This window comes from Phaenicophaeus curvirostris, chromosome 27, assembly GCF_032191515.1.
Source record: "Phaenicophaeus curvirostris isolate KB17595 chromosome 27, BPBGC_Pcur_1.0, whole genome shotgun sequence".
NCBI classification, from domain to species: domain Eukaryota; kingdom Metazoa; phylum Chordata; class Aves; order Cuculiformes; family Cuculidae; genus Phaenicophaeus; species Phaenicophaeus curvirostris.
Genome location: NC_091418.1, coordinates 3,058,207 through 3,084,593, shown reverse-complemented (window position 1 = coordinate 3,084,593; position 26,387 = coordinate 3,058,207). Strand labels below are relative to the sequence as shown.

The window sequence follows — 26,387 nt, the reverse complement described above, 5'->3', positions numbered from 1 at the left end:
GGAGGATTCGCGACAACCGGATAATCGGGCGCGCCCCCCCCCGGCTCGGTGCAGCCCCACAGCCACCCCGCGCCCCAAAAACCCACGGGCCAGCCGCCTCGGACCCCAAACCCCTTTATTTTGCCACCAAATCCCACCGCGGGGTCCCTGACTGCAGGTGGGGGACACCCCAAAACCTGCCCCTCCCCCACCCCCCCAGGGCTACAGGAGCCCCTCCAGGGATGGAGGAGCCGCTCCAGCTGGTGTGGGAGAACCCCCAAGCTCGTGGGAGAACCCCAGAGCTGTTGGGAGCCCCCCCAGGGGTTGCGGGAACCGCCCCCCCACAAGGTTACTGGACCACGCTAGAAGTCGTAGGAGCGCCCCCCAAGGGCTATGGGAGCCCCCCCAAAGTTGTGGGAGCCTCCTCAAAGCTTTGGGAGCATCTCCAGAGGTTGAGGGAGCCTCCCCAAAGCTTTGGAAGACTCTCCAGAGGTTGAGGGAGCCTCCCCAAAGCTTTGGGAGCATCTCCAGAGGTTGAGGGAGCCTCCCCAAAGCTTTGGGAACAGCTTCGATGGTTGAGGGAGCCTCCCCAAAGCTCTGGGAGCAGCTCCAGAGGTTGAGGGAGCATCTCTAGAGGTTGAGGGAGCCTCCCCAAAGCTTTGGGAACAGCTGCGATGGTTGAGGGAGCCTCCCCAAAGCTCTGGGAGCAGCTCCAGAGATTGAGGGAGCCTCCCCAAAGCTTTAGGATCATCTCCAGAGGTTGAGGAAGGCTCCCCTAAGCTCTGGAAGCATCTCCAGAGGTTGAGGGAGGCTCCCCAAAGCTTTGGGAGCAGCTCCAGAGGCTGAGGGAGCCTCCCCAAAGCTTCAGGATCATCTCCAGAGGTTGAGGGAGCATCTCCAGAGCTTGAGGGAGCCTCCCCGAAGCTTTGGGAGCCTCTCCAGAGGTTGAGGGAGCCCCTCAAAGAGGTTTGGGGGCTCCCCCAGAGGTGGGATGGGGGCTACACCAGTTTCTTGGCCTCAAAGAAGCTCTTGAGGTGCCGCATCTGCCAGATGCCGGTGAGGATGAGGATGATGGTCTGGGCGATGGACCACCACAGCACCCGCTGGTTGGTGCTCTCGCTCGTCATGCGGAAACGCTCCTCGCGGTACTGCCGGGAGAAAGAGGGGGGGGAAATAAAAAGCTGGAGGGGGGGGCAAAAAATCCAAAGAAAAAAGGGGGGGTCCCCATTCTTTCGGAGCTTCCCCTTCCTCACCCGCTGGTAGTTCTGCTCCTTCTGGATCTGCTCCACCTGGTCCAGGAGCTGGCGGGCGCGGAGCTGCAGCTCCGTCAACTTGTCCTTGGCGGCGATTTCGGGGTAGTTGTTGGTGTGTTCGCCCACCTGGATGTCCAGGTGCACCCGCTGCGGGGAACAGGGAGCTCAGCGGGGACCCCAAAAAGGTTGGGGGTCCCCTAGCCAAGCCCCTCAGCCCAGGTTTGAGGGTTCCCCTTCCCCATCCCTCCCTAATCCCTCAATTTGGGATTCCCCTTCTCAAATTTCGAGGCTCCCCACCCTATTTCCCGGGGCCCAGGTTGGGGTTCTCCTCCTCAAACTCTTCAGCCCAGGTTGGGGGATTCCCCTTCCCAGATTTTGAGGTTCTCCACCCTAGTTCCCGGGGCCCAGGTTGGGGTTCTCCTCCTCAAACCCTTCAGCCCAGGTTTGGGGGTTCCCCTCCTCAAATCTAGCCTGGATTTGTGGGTTCCCCTCCCTAATCCATCCCTTATCCCTCAACCTGGGGTTCCCCTTCCCAGATTTTGAGGTTCTCCACCCTAGTTCCTGGGGCCCAGGTTGGGGTTCTCCTCCTCAAACCCTTCAGCCCAGGTTGGGGGGTTCCCCTCCCTGATCCCAGCCTGGGTTTGCAGGTTCCCCTTCACCATCCCTCCCTGATCCCTCAGTCTGGGGTTCCCCTTCCCAGATTTTGAGGTTCTCCACCCTATTTCCCGGGGCCCAGGTTGGGGTTCTCCTCCTCAAACCCTTCAACCTGGCTTTGGGGGATCCCCTCCCCGATCCCAGCCCAGGTTTGGGGCTTCCTCTACTCAAGTTTAGAGGTTCCCCTCCCTAAGCCCCTTAGCGCAGGTATATGGGATCCCCTCCCTGATCCCAGCCCAGGTTTGGGGTGTCCCCCAGCACCCCCTTCCCTCCCTCCCCAGTTTCGGGGTCCCCCCGTACCAGTTTGCCTCCGGCGAAGAGCGCCATGCGGGTGGAGTTGGAGTGGAGGCAGATCTGGTGCTCGCCCGGCGTGTGCGAGGTGAAGGTGAAGCGGCCCTCGGAGCCGTACTGCCGCGACAGCACCACCTGCCGCCCCATGGGGTGGAGAAGACCTTTGGAATCCTTCCATCCAACCATCCCCATCCACCACTGAACCACCCCGGAGCTCCCCATCTTCCCATCTTCCAAACCAGTCCAGGGATGAGGGGCCATTGGATGGAGATGACCTTTGGAATCCTTCCATCCAACCATCCTTGACCCATCCCTGAGCTCCTCATCTTCCCGTCTTTCAAACCCCTCCGGGGATGGCGACTCCACCACTCCTGGCAGCCATTCTAGTGCTTGAGAAGCCTTTCTGTGAAGATGTTTTTCCTGCTCTCTCCAATCTAAACCTCCCCTGGTGCAACTTGAGGCTCTTTCCTCTTGTCCCATTGCTTGGGAGAAGAGCCCAGCTCCCACCTCACCATAACCTCCTTTCCAGGAGCTGGAGAGAGCGATGAGGTCTCCCCTCAGCCTCCTCTTCTCCAGGGTAAACAGCCCCAGGTCCCTCAGAATCTTTGTTCTCCAGCCCCTTCCCAGCTCCGTTCCTTTCTCCAGCCCCTCAAGGTCCTTCTTGGAGCGAGGAGCCCAGAATTGAACTCAGGATTTGAGGTGTGGCCTCACCAGCACCAAGTCCAGGTGGACAATCCCTTCCCTGCTCCTGCTGGCCACCTCATGCACCCCAGAAATAGTTTAGGTTGGAAGAAACCTTGAAAATCATCCAGTTCCACCTCGTGCCATGGGCAGGGACACCTCCCACTGGATCAGGGGCTCCAAGCCCCATCCAACCTGGCCTTGAACCCCTCCAGGGACGAGGCCAAGGACCTCCTACTTCAGCTCAATGTCACCCCAGCCCCCCCCGCCCTATGTTGATGGGGACACTGTGCCCCCCAGACACCTGGAGGTGCCCCCAGCCCCCGTCTCACCTTGCCGTCGGGGTCCTTCACCTCCACGTGCATCCCCAGCCCCGGCGTGGAGGGCAGGAACGACTCCGACTGTTTGTCCCACAGCTGCGTCCGGTAGTTCCCTGGTTTGGGGTTGGTGGGGGGAGAAAAGTGGGTCGCAATGGGGCTCGGCACCCCCTGGCTGCACCCCCAGTCCCTCCCATTGCCCCCCAGGGCCCCCTCAGTTACTGCTCCTGGTTCCCATTGCCCCCTAGTCTCTCCCATTGCCCCCAGTTCCCCCTCAGTTACCGGCCCCAGTCCCCATTGCCCCCCCTGTCCCTCTCATTGCCCCCCAGTCTCTCCCAGTGCCACCCAGTCCCTCCATTTGCTCCCTAGTCCCTCCCATTGCCCCCCCCAGTCCCTCCCATTGGCCCCCCCAGTCCCTTCCAGTCCATCTATTTGCTCCCTACTCCCTCCCATTGCTCCCCTCAGTCCCTTCCAGTCTCTCCATTTGCTCCCTAGTCCCTCCCAGTGCCCTCCCCCAGTCCTTCCCAGTCCCTCCTAGGGCCCCCCAACTCTCTTTCAATGTCCCCCCAGTCCATCCCATTGCCCACCCGTCCATCCTACTGCTCCGTCTCTCCCATTGCCCCCCTAGTCCCGGTCCCCATTGCCTCCCAGTCCCTCCCAGTGCCCCCCTAGTCCCAGTCCCTCCCAGTCCCTCCCAGTGCCCCCCAGTCCCTCCCAGTGCCCTCCCCCAGTCCCTCCCAGTGCCCTCCCCCAGTCCCTCCCAGTGCCTCTTAGGGCCCCCCGAGTCTCTCCCGATGTCCCCCCAGTCCATCCCATTGCCCCCCAGTCCATCCTACTGCTCCATCTCTCCCACTGCCCCCCAGTCCCTCCCATTGCCCCCCTAGTCCTGGTCCCCAGTGCCCCCCAGTCCCTCCCAGTGCCCTCCTAGGGCCCCCCAAATCTCTCCCTATGTCCTCCCAGTCCATCCCATTGCCCCCCAGTCCATCCTACTGCTCCATCTCTCCCACTGCCCCCTAGTCCCTCCCATTGCCCCCCTAGTCCTGGTCCCCAGTGCCCCCCCGTGCCCCCCAGTCCCTCCTAGGGCCCCCTTAGTCTCTCCCCATGTCTCCCCAGTCCATCCCATTGCCCCCCAATCCATCCTACTGCTCCGTCTCTCCCATTGCCCCCCAGTCCCTCCCATCGCCCACCCAGTCTCTCCCATCGCCCCCCCAGTCCCTCCCACTGCCCCCCCAGTCCCTCCCAGTCTCTCCCATTGCCCCCCCCAGTCCCTCCCATTGCCCCCTAGTCCCTCCCATTGCCCCCCAGTCTCTCCTATTGCCCCCCCAGTCTCTCCCATTGCCCCCCCAGTCTCTCCCATTGCCCCCCCAGTCCCTCCCAGTCTCTCCTACTGCCCCCCCAGTCCCTCCCATTGCCCCCCCAGTCCCTCCCATTGCCCCCCCCAGTCCCCCCATTGCTCCCGGTGCTCCCCCTCCCTCAGTTCCCGGCCCCGGCGCCCCCCCTCACCGATAACCATGGTCTCATCCGGGATCTCCTCGATGAAGCAGCGCTTCTCGGTCTCCCCGATGTGGAAGTAGAGCCCGTGCGCCCCCCACGCCGCCAGCGCCACGGCGGCCACCAGGGCCCTCAGCGCCGAGCCGCCCGCCATGCCCGCGGCCTCCCCCGCCGCGCGTGCGTACGCCACGCACTCGGCGTAGGATACGCCGTCAGCGTTAAGCGCCCCCCACCCCCCCTCCGGGGCCGCGCGCCCCGCGCCTGCGTAAGAGACGCGGCTTACGCACGCGCGCCGCTGGGCCGCCCGCGCTACGCAGGCGCCGGGCGCGCACGCTGCGTCGCGGGCTACGCATACTCCGTAGGCGACCAATCTACTGCGCATGCGCCAATTGCCGCGCGGGCTCTACGTCCCGCCTCACCTCGTCGCGCATGCGCCTACCCCCCCCCCCCCCCCGCCCCGAGAGGCGGGGGAGTTGCGCTGAGTCCCGAGTTCGAGTCCCGCCTCGGCTACTTCGCAGGAGCTTGGGGACCGCTGAGATGTCCCAGTGTCCCCTCCCTGGGGGGATCTCCTTCTAAGGACAAAGCTACCCGCTGGATGGGTGTGGGTGTGATCTACCTGGGCTTCACAAAAGCCTTGGACACCGTTTCTCACCGTATTCTGCTGGGAACTGCCTGCAGGCCAGGGGTTCTGAGGGCCCTGGGGGTGTTGAGCCTGGAGAAGAGGAGGCTGAGGGGAGACCTCATTGCTCTCTGCAACTCCCTGAGAGGAGGTTGTGGAGAGGAGGGAGCTGGGCTCTTCTCCCAAGGGACAGGGGACAGGACGAGAGGGAATGGCCTCAAGCTCCACCAGGGGAGGTTTAGATTGGATGGCAGGAATGGATCAGCCATGGGGTGGCCAGCAGGAGCAGGGTAGGGATTGTCCTCCTGGACTTGAGGCCACACCTCGAATCCTGGGCTCATCTTGGAGGACTTTGAGGGGCTGGAGGAGCTTGTAGAGAGGTGGGTGCTGGTCTCTTCTTCCCACGACAGGCGATAGGACGAGAGGGAATGACCCCAAGTTACACCAGAGGATGTTTAGATTGGACATCGGGGAACGTTTCTTCACCATAAAGGGTTCTCAGGCACTGGCTGAGTCGCCATCCCTGGAGATGAAGCCGGGCAGATGAGGTGCTCAGGGCTGCGGTTGAGTATCACAGAATCATAGAATCACCAAGTTGGAAAAGACCCACGGGATCATCAAGTCCAACCGTTCCCATCAATCACTAACCCGTGTCCCTCAGCACCTCGTCCACCCGGCCCTTAAACCCCTCCAGGGGACTCAACCCCCTCCCTGGGCAGCCTCGGACAGGGACCAATCACCCTTTCCGTGAAGAATTTTCTCCTCATGTCCAGCCTGACCCTCCCCTGGTGGAGCTTGAGGCCATTCCCTCTCGTCCTGTCCCCTGTCCCTTGGGAGAAGAGCCCAGCTCCCTCCTCTCCACAACCTCCTCTCAGGGAGTTGCAGAGAGCAATGAGGTCTCCCCTCAGCCTCCTCTTCTCCAGGCTGAACCCCCCCAGCTCTCTCAGCCGCTCCTCTTCTTCTCCAGCCCCTTCCCCAGCTCCGTGCTCTTCTCTGAACTCACTCCAGAACCTCAACATCCTTCTTGCAGAAGGAGTAGAAGACAGATATGGTTGGACTGGATGATCTCAAAGGTGTTTTCCAACCAAAGGCTCCTCTGGTTCCACGGTTGCCACCCCCAGCCGTGCCAGGGCGGAGCCAACTCTTCACACCCCTCCAAGCGGTGTGGCAACACCACCGCCAACCTCCTTCCTTCCTTCTTCCCAGCCGCCGGGGTTCCATGGGTGAGGAGGTGACCCGAGACCCCTTGGAGAAGCGGAACCGCGGGGACAATTGCGCCACCGGCAGCCCCCCGCCTCCGCGGGCTGGAAAGTTGGGGAGGGATTAGAAAGACGGAGCGGAGAGGGGGGACATGGGTGACGGGCACCGAGGTGCCGTGGCGTGTCAGCCCATGCTCATCCTCGCCTTCCTCTTCTTCTGCCCAGAAGCTGAAGCCCTCGCCCTGTGCCACGCGCCCACCCTGCAGACCAAAATCTTCCAGTACAGGTAAGTTTTGGAGGGGTAGAACCCATAGGTGGCATCTCAGGAGGGTTCAGGGTGCTGAGGTGGCACCGGTGGCATCGTTCTTCCCACCAGGATTTGGGACGTCAACCAGAAGTCGCTTTATCTCCGCAATGACCAGCTGGTGGCCGGGCACCTGCAAGGGGCCAACGCCGCCCTGGAAGGTGGGATGGGGACACGGGGACGTGGGGAGGGGGACAAACAAGCGTTGGGTGTGACCCGATGGCCCCTTGTGTGTCTCCTCCGCCCTGCAGAGAAGGTGTTTTGGGTGCCCAACCGAGCCTTCGAGCCCACCCGGCTGCCCGTCATCCTGGGCATCCAGAACGGGACCCGGTGCCTGGCCAGCCCCCCCGCCAGCCGGCCCACCCTGCAGCTCCAGGTCAGGGGACACCACGGGGACACCACGGGGACACCAAAGAGGTGGTGGTGGTCATGGGGGTGGGGATGCTGCAGGGACATCAAGGGAATGGGGGCATCAAAGGGATGGGGACATCAAAGGGATGGGGGTCCTATGGGGATGGAGATGCCATGGGATCATCATGGGGATGGGGATGCCTTGAAGACATCATGGGGTTGGGGACACCAAGGGGTTGGGGACATCAAAGGGTTGAGGACACCAAAGGGATGGGGACACCATGGGGATGGAGATGCCTTGGGGACACCATGGGGATGGGGACACCAAAGGGATGGGGGTGCTGTGGGGATGGAGATGCCTTGGGGACACCACGGGGATGGGGACACCGAAGGGATGGGGACACCAAAGGGATGGGGATGCCTTGGGGACATCATGGGGATGGGGACACCAAAGGGATGGGGACACCAAAGGGATGGGGACACCAAAGGGATGGAGATGCCTTGGGGACATCATGGGGATGGGGACACCAAAGGGATGGGGACACCATGGGGATGGGGACACCAAAGGGATGGAGATGCCTTGGGGACATCATGGGGATGGGGACACCAAAGGGATGGGGACACCATGGGGATGGGGACACCAAAGGGATGGAGATGCCTTGGGGACATCATGGGGATGGGGACACCGAAGGGATGGGGATGCCTTGGGGACACTATGGAGATGGAGACACCATGGGGATGGGGTCACCATGGGGATGGGGACACCAAAGAGTTGGGGCCACCAAAGGGATGGAGATGCCTTAGAGGCATCATGGAGATGGAGATATCATGGAGATGGGGACACCGTGGAGACTGAGATGGGGACACCTTGGCAATGAGGATGTCCTGGATCTGGGGACACCACAGGATGGGGCCACCGGCGACAGGGCCACCACGGGGGTGGGGACAGAGGGATTCGGTGGTGGGGTCACCTGCTCTCCAGGCGGCTGCGGTGACGTTGTGGTGCTGGTGGCCACCACAGGACGCCGACATCAGGGAGCTGATGGACCTCAGGGAGGACTCGGCCACCTTCACCTTCTTCCGCTCCTACAAGGACGGGTTGTGGCGCTTCGAGTCGGCTGCCAACCCCGGCTGGTTCCTCTGCACCTCGGCTCGTGGCCACCAGCCCCTGGGGCTCTCCCAGCAGCCTGATGCCACCCACCTCCTCGACTTCTACTTCCAGCTCTGCTGAAGCCCTGGGGACGGTGGTGTCCTCCTGGGGATGGTGGCATCCTCCTAGGAACAGTGACAGCCTCCTAGGATGGTGACATCCCCCCATGGATGGTGGCACCCTCCTGGGGATGGTGGCATCCTCCTAGGAATAGTGACATCCTCCAAGGATGGTGACATCCTCCTAGGATGATGACATCGTCCTAGGATGGTGACATCCCCCCATAGATGGTGACATCTCCCCTAAGATGGTGACATCCTCCACCAGGGACAGCAGCAACCCCTTGCGAAGGTGACATCCTCCCCCCAAGGATGTCCCATCCCCCCCTCCTTGGATGATGCCACCTTCACCCCAAGGATGGTGACATCCCCACCCAGGACACGGTGACGTCCCCTGGGAATAAAGATGCTTAGGAGACCTCGTGGTGTGAGGTGGCAGCGAGGGATGGTGAACGTCACCGCGGCGGGGTGGCCGGTGTTGCGCCACCAGCTCGTTGGGGACAGGAACGGGACGTCCCCGGGCGAGGTGACGCAGGCAGTGGGGCTGCCCCAGAGCTTGGTGCCTTCTGGGCTCAGCCTCTTCCTGGAGCTGCTGGTGGTGGTGGAGGAGGACACCTCCCGCTCGGCACGCCTGGCCGCGCGTGGGGTGGCACCTCCTGGAGTGACAGCACACGGCGTGGAAGGGACGTGGCACGTGGAACTGTGGGGACGGGGCAATGGGGCCGTGGGGATGGGGACATGAGTCCATGGAGGTGGAGACATGGGCGTCAGAGGGATGGGACACGTGGGACCACGGGGACATGGCATGTAGGACCATGGGGATGGGGCAGGTGGGACCATGGGGATGGGGGGCACAAGATTGTGGAGATGGAGACATGAGCACCAGAGGGATGGGGACCCTTGGGACAGGAGATGTAGGACCATGGGGATGGGGCAGATGGGACCATAGGGATGGGGGGCTTGAGTCTATGGAGATGGAGACATGAGCACCAGAGGGATGGGACACATGGGACCTTGGGGACAGGACACGTTAGGCCCATGGGGATGGGGCACATGGGACCATAGGGGTGGAGGACACGAGTCTATGGAGATGGAGACATGGGCACCAGAGGGACAGGAGCTTGGGACACATGGGACCATGGGAACAGGACACGTGGGCACCTCAAGGATGGGACCATGGGGACATGGCATGTAGGATCATGGGGATGAGGCAGGTGGGACCATGGGGATGGGGAGCATGAGTCTATGGAGATGGAGACATGGGGACAGGAGGGACAGGAGCATGGGGACAGGACATGTGGGCACCAGAGGGATGGGACACATGGGACCATGGAGACAGGACACGTAGGACCGTGAGGATGGGGCAGATGAGACCTTGGGGACATGGCATGTGGGACCATGGGGATGGGGCAGATGGGACCATAAGGGTGGAGGACACGAGTCTATGGAGATAGAGACGTGGGCACCAGAGGGAAAGGAGCGTGGGGACACGTGGGCACCAGAGGGATGGGGACCATGGGGACAGGACGTGTGGGCACCACAAGGATAAGACACATGGAACCATGGGGACAGGACACATGGGACCTTGGGGACATGGCATGTAGGACCATGGGGGTGGGGCAGATGGGACCATAGGGATGGGGGGCACGAGTCTATGAGGATGGAGACATGGACACCAGAGGGACGGGACACATGGGACCATGGGGACGTGGCATATGGACACCACAAGGATGGGACACATGGGACATGGCATGTAGGACCATGAGGATGGGGCAGATGGGACCATAGGGGTGGAGGACACGAGTCTATGGAGATGGAGACACGGGCACCAGAGGGTGAGGAGCATGGGGACACATCGTGGTGGGGAGGAGATGGAGGACACCAGAGATGGAGGGAGCAGGTGGCGTTTCACCATCGCTTCCTCCGCGCGGGCTCCCGCCCAGCCCAGCCCTTCTCCCCCGGCAATTACCGGGGCGGGTTCTGCCCCCCCCCCCCACCCTATAAGAGCCACCACCACCCAACGGAGGTGACACAACCCTGGACTGGAGGCCACGGGACGGGCTTCCAAGAGCTGACGGCTTTGCAGGTATCTCGGGGGACAACCTAGATCCCACCTGGGGACCAGGCTGAGGGCGTTCACTCTGGAACCTACTGACAACGGGGAGGAGCCAAGGGATGGGCTGTGTTGATCCCCCACCCGTGTCCTCCACGTGTTCCTTTTTCTCCTGCCCAGGCTCGGAGATGTCCCACACGTCTAGACCTGCCGAGAGGTGAGCGGTGGTGGGGTGGGGACGGCGTTGTCCCTCCCTTCGTGCCCGGGGCCTGAGTCACCCAGCGTGGTGGCGCCCGCCCTCACCCTTCTCTCTGCCCTCAGGGGGACCCAGGGTCCTCAGGGACCTCTGGAGGTCCTGCTGAGAGCCATGGAGGGGCCGGGGGATGCCGGGGAGCCTGTTGTTGACCCCGACATGGTGGCCTTGTTCGAGGAGTTCCTGGGGGAAGGTAGCGCTTGGTGGGCATGGATGCTCTGCCACCGCCTGGCCCTGTCCCCATGGCCTGTGGCCCTGTCCCCATGGCCTGTGACCCCACTCCACCTCTACCTCCCTGCTCCCCGTGGGCCCCATCCCCATGTCCCCGTGTCCATCACCATGTCCCTGTGAAGCCCATGTCCCTCTCCCATGTCCTTCACACCCATGGGCCCCATCCCCATGTCCTCATGTCCCCATGTCCCCCATCCCCATGTCCTCACATCTCCCATCCCTATGTCCCCCATCCCCATGTCCCCATGGGCCCCATCCCCATGTCCCCATGTCCCCCATCCCCATCTGCCCATGGGTCCCATCCCCATGTCCCCAAGTCCCTGTGTCCCCCATCTCCACGTCCCCATGGGCCCCATCCCCATATCCCCATGTCCCCGTGTCCCCCATCTCCATGTCCCCATATCCCCCGTCCCCATGTCCCCCATCCCCAATGTCCACCTGATGCCTGACGTGCCCCATCCCCGTGTCTCCTCTCTTGGTGTTCCCCATCCTCACGTACCCATCACCCCTACCTCCCCCTCCCTACATCCTTCTGATGTCCCCATGTGCCACTGCTGCCCCACGTGTCCCCGCGTCCCCGTGTCCCCTAGCAGGGAGCACAGAGGAGGCGCAAGTCTTCCATGGGGCAACGAAGCCCAAGGGACGACCCTATCACTACGTGATGCGGGACACGGAGCAGAGGGGGCTTTGCCTCCACGAGGGACGCCTGGTGGCCACCGCCCTGCAAGGTGCCAACAACGCTCAGGAAGGTGGGTGCCCTTGGTGGGGATGGGGAGGCACCTCCACCCGTGGGTGCTCGGACTCACCTCGATCTCCTTGTAGAACCCATCAGCGTGGTGCCCAACCCGGTCCTGGAGCGCCGGCGCTGTCCCCTCATCGTTGGCATCCGCGGTGGCTCCCACGCCCTCTCCTGCGGCATCGGGCCTGAGCCCCAGCTCAAGATAGAGGTGAGCGTGGGGGCATCACCATGAGGGGTGGCCCAGGACACCCTGGGGTGGGACACCCACAGGCTGGTGGAGACCCAAAGATGGGTCAGCTCAAGGTAGTCAACTCAACGTGGTTGATATCTAGTGGTGGGTCAAGCCAAGGTGGTCAACTCAGCGTGGTTGGTATCTAGTGGTGGGTCAAGCCAAGGTGGTCAACTCAACGTGGTTGGTACCTAGTGGTGGGTCAAGCCAAGGTAGTCAACTCAACGTGGTTGGTATCTAGTGGTGGGTCGAGCCAAGGTGGTCAACTCAACGTGGTTGGTACCTAGTGGTGGGTTGAGCCAAGGTGGTCAACTCAACGTGGTTGGTATCTAGTGGTGGGTCGAGCCAAGGTGGTCAACTCAACGTGGTTGGTATCTAGTGGTGGGTTGAGCCAAGGTGGTCAACTCAACGTGGTTGGTATCTAGTGGTGGGTTGAGCCAAGGTGGTCAACTCAGCATGGTTGGTATCTAGTGGTGAGTCAACCTAAGGTGGGAAACCCAAGCTAGAGACACCCTAAGGTAGCATCATCCCATTGCAAAACGGTGGTGTGACCTGGAGCTGGGGGTTCCCCGGGATGGCGTCACCCAAGGATGGCATCGCTTGGAGGGTGAGGTTCTCCAGATGATGCCACCTTGAGGTGATGTCACCTGCGGATGGGGGTTTCCCACAGGGTGCTGTCACCCCAGGATGGTATCGCCTGGAGATGGGGGGTTCCTTGAGATGGTGGCACCTGGAGATGGTGGCACCAGGAGATGGAGGTTCCCTGTGATGATACCACAACGGGTGATGTCCCAACCATGTTCTCCCCCCATGACAGGAGGTGGGGCTGCTGGACCTGTTCTCGCGGGGGCCAGAGGCCACCCCCTACACCTTCTACAAGACCTATGGTGGCTCCACACACACCTTCGAGGCGGCCGCCTTCCCCGGGCGCTTCCTCAGCACGGCCCTGGGCCCGGGGGAGGCGCTGACCCTCGCTCCCCCGCCCGACGTCACCGCCTTCTACCTGCGCCGCAAGTGAGGGAGGGAGGGACCCATGGGTGGGGGACAACCTATGGGTGGGGGGGGCCCATGGGTGATGGGGAGGAACCTACGGACTGGGAGAACCTCTGGGTGGGGGCAACCTGTGGGTGGAAGATGAGGGCCCATGGGTGGTGGGGAGGAACCTATGGGTGAGGAGAACCTATGGGTGGAGGGTGGAAGATGAGGGCCCATGGGTGGTGGGGAGGAACCTATGGGTGAGGAGAACCTATGGGTGGAAGGAACCCATGAGCGGGGGAAGCCCATGGGTGGAGGATGAGCACCCATGGGTGAGGAAGACCCCCTTGGGTGGATGGAACCCATGGGTGAGGGGGAACCCATAGGTGGGTGCGGAGAACCCATGGGTGGAGGATGAGCCCCCAGGGGTGAGGGGGGCACCCTTGGTTGGATGGGCCCCATGTGTTGGGGGGGGGAAGCCCTGAAGGAAGCACCCATGGGAAGGTGGAGAACCCATGGGTGAAGGGAGCACCCTGGGTGGGGGTCTCCTCCTCTCTGCGGTGGAATAAAGCGATGGAATTTGATTCGGCTCGTGGTTGTGTGTGTGTGTGGGGGGCAGGATCGGACCATGATGGGACAGGATGAGCCATGGTGGGGCAGGATCTTCAAGTCCATCCAGTCCCACCCCCCTGCCATGGGAAGGGACACCTCCCACTGGATCAGGGGCTCCAAGCCCCATCCAACCTGGCCTTGAACCCCTCCAGGGATGGGGCAGCCACCCCTGCTCTGGGCGATGCCGATCGTTTGGGGTTGACGATGGTGTCTTGAGGTTCAGCATCATCTTGAGGATCCCAACCTGCTGCCAGTTGTGGCGTTGAGGGAGCAGCGCTGGCTTCAAGACAGGACGCTAGAAGCTCCTTTCCTCAGTTTAGTTTGGTGTTCGAGGAGCGAGAATTGCGAATTTGAACTGGGAGCCCTGGAACGGAGGAGCCCGGAGGAAGGTGGCACCGCTCTGCGCCAAACAAAGACACCTGGAAATGGAGAAAAGGAGACGTGAAAGACGAGAAGAAGCCACCAAACAGGATGTATTCGATCCATCCTTTTATTAATAAAATTGATTTACAGTGTGGCAAGGGACACGGCGCTTCCAGAAGGACCCGGGTGGGTAGGACACCACGGGCAGCAGGTGGTTCTGCTGAGGATAAATCAAAGCTGGGTGATTCGCCAGGATCGCCGTGACGGACCAACCCCAAACGAGCTTGGAACACCCAAAATCCATCACCCAGGGGGCAGCGGAGGTCCCAGAGGCGTTTTGGAGGCTGCACTTGGTTCTGAGCGAGCTCTTCGCGTCCTCACTTCCTTCTAGGCTGATGCTGAACAGCTTGTCGGGAATTCACGGCATCGTTCAGGATCTCCGGCTACTCACGAGAGCAGCATCTGGGTTCCGTCACCCTCAAGCTTCCCAAAAGCCATAGACCCTCCGTTCTTCGCACCGTGGAGCTCTGACGCAGAAGCATCAAATTCCCTCGTTGCCCTCGCTAGAAGATGAAGAATAAACCGCAATCTTGATCCTGCAAACACCTCCACACCATTAACGCTACTCAACAAATTTCCTTCTCAGTTAGCAGGTGGCTTGAAAAACATCAGCCACGAGCAAAGGCTGCGGTGGAGGCTCCAACCCTGGAGAGGCTTCAACGAAGAGTAGATGAGGAGCTCGGGGATGGTTCAGTAGAGGACGTGGAGGGTTGGACTCCATCTCAAAGGTCTTTTCTTCCCAACCAAATAACTCCTTGATTTTATGAAAGCCAAAAGGCAGCACGGTCAACGAGAAAATATAGAGAACGTCTCAGGATGCGGCGATTACGCAAGAGCTTGAGGTTTCGTATGACACATGGCGCCGCCCAACAGGAACTCGGCTCTTCAAAAGCCACAGGGGACTCCACGCTCCGACCAAGGCATTAAACGTATCATATCCCAAGCCAAGTGATTCAAGAAACCAAGAGGAACCAGACCGTTACGATGTTAGTCCCATAAAATGGATTTTAAAGCCTGAAAGATCTACTCCCAATCTAATTTAAGCCTCCAAAGAGCAACCGACCACATCAAAGCCCGGCGGCAGCTGCGGCTTTACCCTGGAAGTGCTTGACCTGGTCTTGTGGCTCATGAACAGGTGCAAAAATCCCTCCCCTCTCTTCATTCCCGTGAAAAATAATTAATACGGGTTAAAATCATTACAAAAAAACATCATTTTATTTCCATGCATCTAAGGTAAAACACAGAGTATTTGTATAAAGAGGTAGATTAAAAAAAAAAAAAAGAAAACAGATTCTCCATTCTTTGTCACTTTTATTCAGTAGTTTGTTGGTTTTTTTGTTCGATTTTTTTTTTTCCTTATTTTCTCTTTTTTTTTCTTTTTTTCCGGTGCCAGACACGGCAAGGAGTGATTACAGTCAACTGTTCATTAAAACACTTGTTGCAACACAGCCCCCCTTTCCCACTGACCCCAAAGGGACCCAAATTTCATGTGCTTTATTGGCTTGGGTTGTTTCAATTTTCTCTAAACCACCACCGCGGCGAGGTGGAGGGGGACGAGAGGGCAAGGGGGAGGCCAGGAGGAGGAATGCTACAAGCCACAGCGAGAATGAGCTGTATTGAATAAAAAAAAAAAAAAAAAAAGAGGGAAGGGGGGGCCACGAATGATACAGTAATGAGGTTACACAATTAAATCCCATAGCGTGATCGAAGGCTTTCCCTGTGGTTTTGACGTCAGCACAATGGAAGGCATAAAAAGTGGAGTAAACCGATGTCGATGACAAGTCCGACCTAGTCCATTAGGCAAGATGGTGCAAGTAGTCATTTAAATTACAAAGTGCCCTCTCCTCACCTAAATGGCTAGCGGACATGGAGAAGAACGCGGTGACGGGTCAAACAAGAGCTTTCTCCATGTAGCTATCAAAGTGTGTTGTCATATGGCACGTTTGAAACACCGGGAAGGGGTGCCACAATGGACCTCTCGTTCTCTTTCGTTTACAGGTACAAATGCTAGATTCAACTATTTCAACTATGCAAGAAACGGACTCTTCGGTGAGGAACGCCGAAACCCTAATTCGTTTTGTCTTGAAATATATACAAGTTGTTTGTGGTAGCTACGGCGATGATGTTCTCCTTGGGGTGCCAGGCCGTGTGGAGGATCTTCTTGTTGAAGTCTAGGCTGTCGACGCTGATTTCATCCTTCTTCCGCTTGCCGCTCGCACACACTTTGCGCGGCTTCAAAACGGTGCGGGGTTTATTGTTCTCTCGGGACGCCTCTAAGGTGATGTCTCGCTTGGTGTTTCTGTCAAACATTCGGAAGAAGTTGTTGTAAGATCCCGTCATGACGATGCTGCAGAGAGAGGAAGGAAGAAAGGGGTCAGATGAAGACCATTTCTTCTTTTACGCAACCACAGGGTCCCAGCTAGGACCGAGTCTAACCACACAAGCATTAAACAGGCATCCTCCCCCATCCTTTCTGCAATCAAAGATGAAACTGAAGCATCTGAATGTCTTCTAGGTTTAAAAAATAAGGTATCTTTTGCCTTAACTGGACCTTGTGACAGTCACACTTTGTTATCTAAGCACTTGAGTTTGAGTGTCACCCTTTAATGTGCTTCTCGTGCACCCACGGGAATCGATCGCACAAAAACCAAACACAATCAGATTTTCAGCCACGTAACTTGAGTCACACACAAGCCACACGAGGACAGGCTGAGAGAATTGTTCACGTGAGCGTTGTTCTCCTAGGGAATAAGTTGACTTTGTAAACAGGACAGAGGTGCCTCTTTGGTTCCCTAAAGGAACTCTCTACAGCCGATACAGAATCATAGAACGGTTTGGGCTGGAAGGGACCTTAAAGATCATTTAGTTCCACCCTCTGCCATGGGCAGGGACACCGCCCACTGGATCAGAAGCTCCAAGCCCCATCCAACCTGGCCTTGGACACCTCCAGGGATGGGGCGGCCACGGCTTCCCCAGGAAACCTGTTCCAGGGTCTCACCACCCTCATGGTGAAGAAATTCCTCCTTCCATCTCCTCTAAATCTGCCCCTCTCCAGTTTATCCCCGTTGCCCCTCATCCTATCACCACAAGCCTTTGTGAACAGTCCCTCTCCAGCTTCCTTGTAGCCCCTGCAGGTACTAGAAGGTCGCTAGAAGGTCTCCATGGAGCTTCTCTTCTCCAGGCTGAACAACCCCAATTCTCTCAGCGTGTCCTCGTACGGAAGGTTCTCCAGCCCTCAGATCATCCTTGTAGCCTCCTCTGGACCCGTTCCAACAGCTCCATCTCCTCTCATGTTGAGGACTCCAGAACTGGACACAATCTTCCAGCTGAGGTCTCCCAAGAGAGGAGCAGAGGGGCAGAATCCCCTCCCTCACCCTGCTGGCCACACTTTTATATTAAAACCTGCTGAGGCACTGAAATGTTACCCAAACCAGTCCATGAATAAAACCCAACAAATAAGTGAGATCGTGCTCCAAGCTGCCTGGTGCAAGAACAGCTTGAAAAGGTCTTAAGTGCATAGAAAGAATTCAACTTGCCTGTCCGATCCATTCCAACAGCATTCGAATTTGTCAAAAATGCAATCGTTCTCATACAGGGAACAAAGTTTACTTCTGAGGTATTCGTGTACCTGGAAAAAACCATCAGTTTGATGAGCTGAACACAAATTGATTTTGTGCATCTGTGTAAAAACTGAAAAGGATCCTGTCCTGGAGGATCAGAGCCCTGGCAGTGCTGAACCCATCCAGAGGAGCACAGAGCTCCCTCTTCTGACCCTAAAGATAAGAAGTGTGAATTAACGCGTTCTGCTCCACAGAGATCTCGGTGAACTTAAAACCAGCAGCAAATCACCCTGGTGAGGACAGAGAACCTGTCAGTTCTTCGAAACGCTTTCCCTCTGAGCAGCTGCCACTCCCTCGCTGCGCTTCTAGGTGTCCAAAAGGATCAAAATCTATGCTTTGATCTTCCTCCTACAGACGATGGATCCCTTCACAAATTTCCTTACACAAAACACACCACAGCGATTTTTAGTGCTGGCTAAAAACATTTTCTGCGCAGGGAATATTTTGCCTCCCATTTTCTCCAGGGAAGAACAGGAGAATATGAAGTCAACTGAAAACAGAGAGAGAGATGGACTCTCTCATGGCTGACCGTGACCTTTCCACACTTGCACGGTGCAAGAGGAAGGCTCTTCCATCCCCAAACATGGGTTTGGACTCTGCAATCAGCCTCAAACAGCCAGATTCTTCAGCACGTGTGGAACCCACAAACCTCATGATGCTCTGCACGGACCTAACGATCCACAGACAAAAACGTAACCGCCACATCTAGACTAGGAGCAAGACTCTAGGTTTGAGTTTCTGCCTTGTATCAATTCACTCTATACCTGGTATGTTTCCACAGGTCTGTTTTCCATATTTAAATCCCAGATCTTCACTGACAGGTAATCTCTAGTCATCATATATCGACCACTATGGCTAAATTTGACGTCGGATATAGAAGAGATGATTTCGGAGAAAAACGATCTGTTGCTGGGATCTTCTGGTTCTTCAAACACTGCATAGAAAAGACAACGGATATTTCAAGAGAGAAGCTTACATCTCTTCTGATACAAGATACAGCCAAATTAGGTTAATTAAACTTACCACGCTGGGCTACTCTGGTTGTGTTCTATAAAATTCCAACAGAAAGCCTTATAAAATACAACCACCATACTCCGGAACACTTGATTTCTGCAGCAAGTCAAGGCCAATTTCTAAATAAGTGAATTATTTGCTAATATGTGGAGTCTGGATTCACACACGTGCGATTTCTAGTATCAAATACGGCCCAAACCACATGTATTGGCCCTCCCAAAATCCACAGAAAGCAGCTCCTGGTCCTGTTGTCTGGGCAGACGATAATCTTATTCACTACTTCTACTCTGGCAAAATACAAATCCAATTTGAGAATTCATTTAGATTTTAGGACTTACATCTATTCAATACGCAAGAGAGATTGAATACAAATATATACGCAGTTTGGTGTTTAATATACTCTTACTTCGTTCCGTCTAGTGATGAGACACCCCATTTCACAGACAGAAACTCCACAGCACGGGACAGAACTTACATTTTGAGTGCCTGTCGCAGAGCGCCGACGCTCTCATGTCACAGAGGCGGATTGTTCCTTTACTGCTGCTGTACACAAACGTGTTACAGCTGTTTGGGTGGAACTCGGCAGCCGTTATGACCTCCGTGAGCTCTTCCATGTTGGCAGGCTTAATATCTACAATATCTACAGCAGTTTGTTAAGGAATGGCCTCCAGTTTTCCTATTTATTCAGCTTTAAATGTATTCAAGAGATGCTTTTTCACGACCACGAGGACCAGTCACGAACTAGATTAAAATTAAAATCAACCTGGGGTTGGAACTGGATTATCCTTAAGGTCCCTCCCAACACAAACCAGTCTACGATTCTATGATCTCAATGACCAGGTCTCAGTTACCACCGACGCTGAAGCTTCTGACAAAGCCTGTCAGCGCTGATAAAATTCTCCAACCAAATCTGATAAATCTCACAGTTTGTCTGGAGAGATCCTGCTTCCCGAAAAAAAAGCTCTTAAAACTACCAGGATATGGAGAAATACGTTATACAAAATGCTTTTCATGAAAGGAATGGTTGGACTCGATGTTCTAAAAGGTCTTTTCCAACCTAGGGATTCTATGAAATAAACCGCAACGGTTTTGTCATGATTGAATTGTTCCCATCATACAAAACGAGGCAAAAAAAGATACTAAAACTTCTGTCCGTAATTTCTAGGTGCCACAGGTTGATCCGCAAGTCGTCTGCGGACAAGTAGGTTTCATAATCGCTATTAATGGAGATGGAATTGATGTGATACGTGTGAGCGTTGGCAAATATTCTTCGCGGACTAGCTTCAACCATGAGGTCCATGGGCCGGAACACCGGCACCTGCAAAAGAAAATGCAACAAAGGTTGGAGAGACAGCAATTAAAATACCTCCAAATCAGACACGGTGTTGGGTTAACGATGTGACGGGGCAGTTATTGAGCCAGAGGCTGATCCGTAGGCCAAGGGAGCGAGAGGAGAAGCCACCCGGATGCGGCTAATCCATGACTCACCCGTAGTGTTGTAACTGTAGTAGGATCCCTATATCGTCCATCTTCTTCCTTTAAATTATAACCCTCGGGTCTTTTGTCCCTTTCACTGATTTTCCATAGCTTTATTGTTTTATCTGAAAGAAAACAGCTGCGGTTTCAAATCAAAGCTCTAGCAAAGACATGAGTCATCAGGTTTCATGAACTTTTAACATGAAACCTTCTAACAAGACCAGACCACCTACGTGTACCGAAAAAAAAGACAAAACTACTGCTTGGATTAAAAGAAAAAGATGAGCTAAAAATCATTAAAAAGACCTCCTCCACACTTGTTCTTTTCAGAGGTTATACCAAGTTCCAAATCGATCCCAGATTGTTATGAATGACTCACTGAAGCTCTCACACAGTTTTTTAGTCAAAGAATCATGGAATGGCTTGGGTTGGAAGGGACCTTAAAGCCCAGCCAGTTCTACCTCCTGCCATGGGCAGGGACACCTCCCACTGGATCAGGGGCTCCAAGCCCCATCCAACCTGGCCTTGAACCCCTCCAGGGATGGGGCAGCCACCACTGTCACATCCCCAGAGTCTTCCATTTAAAATCCGCCGGCTTCCAGCCTTTTGGAAGCAGAGAGGCTCAGATAAAATCCCGAAGCCCAACCTATGTAACAACAGTTTCCCGTGCAAAATGAACCATGAAGTTGTAACTTACCGTTTGTAGACAATAAAAACTGAGCAGCATTTTTCTGGGGTAACCACCTAATTTTGTTGATCTTCTCTTCAATTTCTAAACTTTTCAAGTAGTCAAACTCTGGTTCATGGCTTTGAAAGGTACTGTAAACATTGTATTCGCCCCTACTGTGAGACTGGGATTTGTTCTGCAAAGAAACAGAAAAGGACAAGGGGCGTGTGTGATGTACAGAACGTTTTTCAAGGCTGCAGGCAGAAGTAGGAACAAGATATTTATGCAGATACAGGCTGACTGTAAGCAGCATAAAATCCTGGAATGGTTTGGGTTGGAAGGGACCTCCAAGCCCATCCAGTTCCACCCCTGCCATGAGCAGGGACACCTCCCACTGGATCAGGAGCTCCAAGCCCCATCCAACCTGGCCTTGAACCCCTCCAGGGATGGGGCAGCCACCCCTGCTCTGGGCAACCTGATAGGAAAACCTGATACGAAAACATTTCTTCTCAAGATCTCATCTCAACCTCCCGTCTTTCAAAGGCAGAAATGCCAAACCCAATTCCGTGCTGCTTCCTCTGATAAGCCGGGTGGTTCTTGCTATCAAAGATTCACAGATCCTAAGGATGTCAGCATGGGTTACGCATTAAAACCACAAGATGTCAGTTAACGACGATTCACTTGAGAATGGGGAATGAGCTATTTAAGCTTGAAGCATCCTTAAAGGATGCAAGCTAAATGTTGGAATTTAAAGGAATAAAACACAAGAATTTATCTGTGAAAGTCCAGGAAGATTACAGCACGGCTACTCCGCACAGTATCTGTACTGGGTTCCACCTCAGCCTCTGGTCCGACCCCAGCAGAGGTTGGCCCATCAGGAAGAGCCCACTAGGTGGCACCTGCTGCCCACAGGGATCGCTCTGGAAGGGTTGGTTCTGCACTGGAAGAGCCACCCACCAGCCAGAAGAACGGTGGAATCCTTAGGGTTAGGATTTTTAGATTTGAAATCCAAGAAAACTCTAAGGACAGAAGTGAGCTCCTTGAAAGGAGTGAGGTGGGTGCTGGTCCCTTCTCCCAAGTGACAGGATGAGAGGAAACGGCCTCAAGTTGCACCAGGAGAGGTTGAAATTGGATGTTAGGAAAATATTCCTCCATCAAAAGGGTTATCAAGCACTGGAGCAGGGAAACGGTGGAGTCCCCATCCCCAGAGGTGTTGAAAAGCCGCGTGGATGTGGTGCTTAAGGACGTGGTTTAGGGAGGGACTCAATATTACAAGTCTTTTCCAACCTGACTGATGCTGTGATTCTATTCTAGGTAACAGCATGACTGTTCTAGGCAGCGGGATGACAGAAGTGCCTTTTATCCTCTCCCTGAAATACATTTTAACCAAGTCAGCTTCTAACTCTGGCCTTCGTTAAAACCCAAGCATTCCCCTCTCGGCTTTCCTACCTTTAACACGGGAGGAGAAACCCTTGCGTGGGGTTAGATTTGTCTGGGAATTCTACAAAGACCCGAAGAACAAGTATAAAACGCAAAGATACCTCTGCTAGCATAACCTAACGGGTGTTGGGGAAGGGGGATTGTTGCGGTGATTTATTTGGGGAGGGTTTTTTGCTGTTTTCTTTGGTTTTGTTTTTAAAAGCCCTTGGTGACTTGAAGTTAACTGGAAGAAGCCGTTCTCTGGATTCACTTTGGCACTGTAGGTATCCTATAATGATCTGAAACACGAAATCTAAAACAGACTTCAAGGGATCAAACCTTTAATTCTCCTTGAGCGCGTGTCCTTTGTTCACACGCAAGAGAACTGAGTGGATTTAGCTGCTCTCATCTCCCATTTAGCCTTAACCAATGTACTCGCTGCATAAACCAGCTTCTAAAGCTGGGAAATCTAACTTTAAGCTTCCACTGTGAGGTGTCACATGAAAATAAAAGTGGTAGAAAATATTTAGTGATCTCTATTGATAAAAGCGGCTTGCTTGGGTTGACAGGCAGAGCAATAACAAGCCTTCCCATTGCTCATATGCAAATACCAATTCTCATTTTAATATAGATACACTAATTTCCAGTATCAGAGTCATCTGAAGAGACACTAACCTGTTTTTTTTTTCTCTGAAGGTCAAACAAAAGATAACAAAGCAATAGATTTTGTATCGGACACCCATTTCTAAGGGGCTGGAGGCAAATGCTTGTGTACAGGGGTAAACGCCTGGCAGGCAGCTGAGCACGCGTGTAAGGAAACAAGAGACTTCTGCCCCTGATGTGGGATGCAGCGGAGAAAGCTCATCTCACAGGGCACAAAAAGCCTCCCTCAGTGTATTTACAGCACAAAACATGAAGTAAAAAGAGCGAGTGCAGCAATTCACTTTGTTCGTGCTTGTGAACAGTGATGCAGACCCGCTCACAGACACATTTTTGGTGGGGAAAACCATTTGTCAAGGCATTAATGTTTACGAGCTTTGTCCCCACTACGCTGGAAGCAGTTTCTCTGCGACACCTTTTAGCTGGCAGAACCCCCTCCATCCTCCTAGGGAACCAGGGCTGACAACCTTGAACTTCTCTACCTGATGATCTCCAAAGGCCACGTGAGGTCACCATCCTGTATCCACTTAAGGGCAGCTTTCGTTTCCCCAAACTAAAGTGACACCTGAAATATTAACCACAGCCAAGCAGAGCTGCTATAAACCCCCCAATTTCAGCCTCGCCCGGGTCTTTGTGCATCCCACCCGCAATTTTGTTTTCAGTTTCAGCCTCTTCAGACCAGAGCTGAAGCCCAGAATCTTTAAATTAACATCTAACAGCGTCACCAAGTTCTCAGTAATCCTTTCACTCTAAAATGTCATTATTTTAATTACTTATTACACAGGCATGCACTTTGCATACTGTTTTTTTAATAGAATTACGCTCCTTTGATTTAAAAAGAGAACGAATGGGAACAGAGGGGACCATCAAACACACTTCAGGTAGCGAGCACTCACCTCCTGCTCCTGTTGAAAGATGACAACTCTACCTCCTTTGTCTCCTGTCGCTAACAACTCTCCAGAATGGTTAAATTCTACTGTAGAAATTATATCCGCTGCAAAGAAACACAAACAAACGCCACAGGTTAATAATTCTCCTAAACACTGAGCGGCCAAGAAAGGAAATGCGCACTTTAATTTAGTTGGAGTGCACTTAGAAAACACAAGGAGGGTTTTTTTTCAAAACCACAGAAGTCATTATTCAAAGCTCTACAGCTGGAACCACGTTAGGAGTTCACCATGCCAGAGTTAGGAGTTCATCGTTGTGCACTGAGTTGTTTTTAAAGGCTTTACATTGTTTTTCTGTGACAACTGCGACTCCGGTACGGTACAGAACTGGATTTTCAGCATGCACAGCGGCAGCACAGAGGGACTGTGGGGATACACACCTGTACCTTCATTTTTCCAGTCCTCCCGACGGAAGAATTGGACACAATCATCACCCACATGATCACAAAACTTGTTTTTTCTTTTTAAGGACTCGGGACGCATTCGACAACTTACGGGTTTGAACATATTAGGGTGGGGATGTTCAGACATCAGTGTCTAAGGAATGCAAGGACGCGGAACAAAACCAGCTACAGAAACTGAGAAATAAATTCAACAGACTGCCTCTAAAAAGCTATTTCTGGCTGAGAAATGTTTAACATTGCCACCGTTTTTATTCACGTGGAGTGCTACAATTACATCGCAAATGCAGACAGACAAAAACCAGCCCTGCCCAGCACCCAACTGACCTGTCTGCACAGAAAAAGAGAGGACAAATTAACACAAGCGCAAGCACCAGTTCACATTTTCACGTGCTTTCAAACAGCAGAATCGCAAGCCAGACCATTCTTTGAACAATACAACGATGTAGATCTGATTTGCTGCAGAAGAAAGTACCTGAGGTTTTTATATGTGCAAGGGCTGAGGTTATTTCGCTTTCATATCAGCCTAAAACAGATAAACAATGCACTCACGCTAGCTCCTGGAGCACCTCCTGCATGAGGAGAGGCTGAGAGAGTTGGGGTTGTTCAGCCTGGAGAAGAGAAGGCTCCAAGGAGACCTTCTAGCGACCTTCCAGAACCTGAAAAGGCTGCAAGAAAGCTGGGGAGGGGCTGTTTGCAAAGGTTTGAAGTGACAGGACGAGGGGCAATGGGGATAAACCGGAGAGGGGCAGATTGAGACTGGACATAAGGAGGAATTTCTTCACCATGAGGGTGGGGAGGCCCTGGCCCAGGTTGCCCAGAGCAGGGGTGGCTGCCCCATCCCTGGAGGGGTTCAAGGCCAGGCTGGATGGGGCTTGGAGCCCCTGATGCAGTGGGAGGTGTCCCTGCCCATGGCAGGGGGTGGGACTGGATGGGTTTTGAGTTCCCTTCCAACCCAAACTGTTCTATCCCCAAGCTGATCCAAGTCTGGGTTTGTCCACAGGCTCAGTCGTGTGAAGGAGCTTCCAGTGTGAGCATCCCCACATCTCCGAAGAGCAGCCTCAGCCGGTGAGGACAAGGTGCTCATAACTCTCCAGTGCCCTATCAACACCACGCAAAAGATATTTTCAAGTGCTTGAATCAATTTTAAACGCAAACCAAAATATAATCCTTGGCAGCAATCGCAACAGAAGATTATTAACTAATATTTAAACTCCAGCTATGTCCACAGCATCTGACGCGGCTTCCTACACTGGAATCAGGGGCTGTTCCCCTTCCAAGGACAAAACAAACGGGCTAAGAAAGCAGAGAGATGGTTTCTGCTCAACCAGTTTTAAAATAGGGTTGAGATGCATCTTTTATACAAAAATCAGTTGAAAGCAAAGCATCCGATTGCACCTTTTACCCCCGTGACTCACCGTTAAGAACATCGCATTCCCATACCTTGGTCCAAGAGGGAGACAGACATCAAGGCACTGGTGGTGAACTGGGCGGATTTAATAGCGGTTGCGAACTGACACGGGAAGCATTTCATCTTCCGCAGCGCACCGATTCGCTTATGTATTTTCATCTGTTTTAACACCCTCGCTGCCAAATCAACCCAACGCTCTCCTCCTCTTTTCAAAGGGCGCCCGTAATCCCCATGGCAGCTCCACGTACGGCTATTTTAAGTCCTTCAGCGTGTGCAAGGGGGAAAAACGCATCGATAGACCGCGCTGCCGTCCCTCTGCCTCCTCCCTTCGGGGCGTGCTATTTTTCCTACCGTCTCTAGGTGGGAGTCTCACAGACAGAGCGGCTGCTCCTGCTGTCCAGAAGTGGACAACGAGCCCTTCCGGACGCAGACATCGAGCAACGAGCCCTTCCGGATGAAGAGTGCACCAGGGAGGAATAGCGAGGGAGAGGAAGATGCACAGTACTCGGTGGTCACCGGTGGCTTCTAGACAGATGATGGATTCTATTAAATCGGATGAAGATGATGCGAAGGCTGGAGCATCTCCTGTAGTATGAGGACAGGCTGAGAGAGTTGGGGGTGTTCAGCCTGGAGAAGGCTCTGGGGAGAACTTTGAGCAGCTTCCAGTGCTGAAAGGGGCTGCAGGAAAGCTGGGGAGGGGCTCTGGATCAGGGAGGGCAGGGATGGTGGAATGGTTTTAAGCTGAAAGAGGGGAGACTGAGATGAGATCTTAGGCAGAAATGTTTTGCTGTGACAGAGGGGAGGCCCTGGCCCAGGTTGCCCAGAGCAGGGGTGGCTGCCCCATCCCTGGAGGGGTTCAAGGCCAGGTTGGATGGGGCTTGGAGCCCCCGATCCAGTGGGAGGTGTCCC

At 55.0% G+C, this 26,387-nt stretch overlaps 4 protein-coding genes across 8 annotated transcripts in view; 2 read left to right on the top strand and 2 right to left on the bottom strand.

Moving 5' to 3' along the window:
• Positions 1-98: 98 nt before the first annotated feature.
• On the bottom strand, positions 99-4,853 carry LOC138731489 (transmembrane emp24 domain-containing protein 4-like). Its single transcript, XM_069877434.1, has 5 exons — positions 4,679-4,853; positions 3,191-3,291; positions 2,187-2,312; positions 1,233-1,379; positions 99-1,127 (listed from the first exon to the last, which is right to left on the bottom strand). Exons 1-5 carry the CDS (start codon positions 4,818-4,820, stop codon positions 978-980), a joined length of 666 nt encoding a protein of 221 aa, XP_069733535.1. The 5' UTR covers positions 4,821-4,853; the 3' UTR covers positions 99-977.
• Positions 4,854-6,435: 1,582 nt separating this feature from the next.
• Positions 6,436-8,764, top strand: LOC138731496 (interleukin-1 receptor antagonist protein-like). 2 transcript variants are annotated; one of them, XM_069877446.1, is made up of 5 exons: positions 6,436-6,508; positions 6,710-6,770; positions 6,861-6,949; positions 7,040-7,164; positions 8,161-8,764. In XM_069877446.1, exons 1-5 carry the CDS (start codon positions 6,505-6,507, stop codon positions 8,368-8,370), a joined length of 489 nt encoding a protein of 162 aa, XP_069733547.1. In that variant the 5' UTR covers positions 6,436-6,504; the 3' UTR covers positions 8,371-8,764. The 2 variants fall into 2 exon arrangements, with proteins under 2 accessions (XP_069733547.1, XP_069733546.1); XM_069877445.1 differs by lacking the exon at positions 6,436-6,508 and having other exon boundaries at positions 6,515-6,770.
• A 1,590-nt stretch (positions 8,765-10,354) lies between these two features.
• On the top strand, positions 10,355-13,031 carry LOC138731525 (interleukin-36 receptor antagonist protein-like). Its single transcript, XM_069877494.1, has 6 exons — positions 10,355-10,434; positions 10,582-10,618; positions 10,723-10,847; positions 11,476-11,634; positions 11,708-11,832; positions 12,671-13,031. Exons 2-6 carry the CDS (start codon positions 10,590-10,592, stop codon positions 12,869-12,871), a joined length of 639 nt encoding a protein of 212 aa, XP_069733595.1. The 5' UTR covers positions 10,355-10,434; positions 10,582-10,589; the 3' UTR covers positions 12,872-13,031.
• A 2,028-nt stretch (positions 13,032-15,059) lies between these two features.
• The window catches only part of PPP2R2A (protein phosphatase 2 regulatory subunit Balpha), a 32,553-nt gene continuing 21,225 nt past the window's right edge, over positions 15,060-26,387 (bottom strand). For 3 of the 4 annotated variants that reach the window (XM_069877617.1, XM_069877616.1, XM_069877614.1), the window contains exons 3-10: positions 23,616-23,713; positions 20,671-20,836; positions 19,986-20,098; positions 19,638-19,815; positions 18,973-19,137; positions 18,248-18,417; positions 17,400-17,491; positions 15,060-16,210 (exon numbers count right to left, since the gene is read on the bottom strand). In XM_069877617.1, the coding sequence (XP_069733718.1) occupies positions 15,931-16,210; positions 17,400-17,491; positions 18,248-18,417; positions 18,973-19,137; positions 19,638-19,815; positions 19,986-20,098; positions 20,671-20,836; positions 23,616-23,713 (1,262 nt within the window). In that variant the 3' untranslated portion in view covers positions 15,060-15,930. Of the gene's footprint in view, positions 16,211-17,399; positions 17,492-18,247; positions 18,418-18,972; positions 19,138-19,637; positions 19,816-19,985; positions 20,099-20,670; positions 20,837-23,615; positions 23,714-25,510; positions 25,622-26,387 lie in introns of those variants that run through there. The other variant, XM_069877615.1, reaches the window with a different exon arrangement.

Coding starts and splice junctions, on each gene's coding strand:
- LOC138731525 (XM_069877494.1), top strand. CDS start 10,590: ATGTCCCACACGTCTAGACCTGCCGAGAG. Junction 11,635..11,707: donor TGCCAACAACGCTCAGGAAG/GTGGGTGCCCTT, acceptor ATCTCCTTGTAG/AACCCATCAGCGTGGTGCCC. Junction 11,833..12,670: donor AGCCCCAGCTCAAGATAGAG/GTGAGCGTGGGG, acceptor CCCCCATGACAG/GAGGTGGGGCTGCTGGACCT.
- LOC138731496 (XM_069877445.1), top strand. CDS start 6,637: ATGGGTGACGGGCACCGAGGTGCCGTGGCGTGTCAGCCCATGCTCATC. Junction 6,771..6,860: donor ACCAAAATCTTCCAGTACAG/GTAAGTTTTGGA, acceptor TCTTCCCACCAG/GATTTGGGACGTCAACCAGA. Junction 7,165..8,160: donor GGCCCACCCTGCAGCTCCAG/GTCAGGGGACAC, acceptor TGGCCACCACAG/GACGCCGACATCAGGGAGCT.
- LOC138731489 (XM_069877434.1), bottom strand. CDS start 4,820: ATGGCGGGCGGCTCGGCGCTGAGGGCCCTGGTGGCCGCCGTGGCGCTG. Junction 2,313..3,190: donor TGAAGGACCCCGACGGCAAG/GTGAGACGGGGG, acceptor ATGGGGCGGCAG/GTGGTGCTGTCGCGGCAGTA. Junction 1,380..2,186: donor TCTTCGCCGGAGGCAAACTG/GTACGGGGGGAC, acceptor TGTTCCCCGCAG/CGGGTGCACCTGGACATCCA.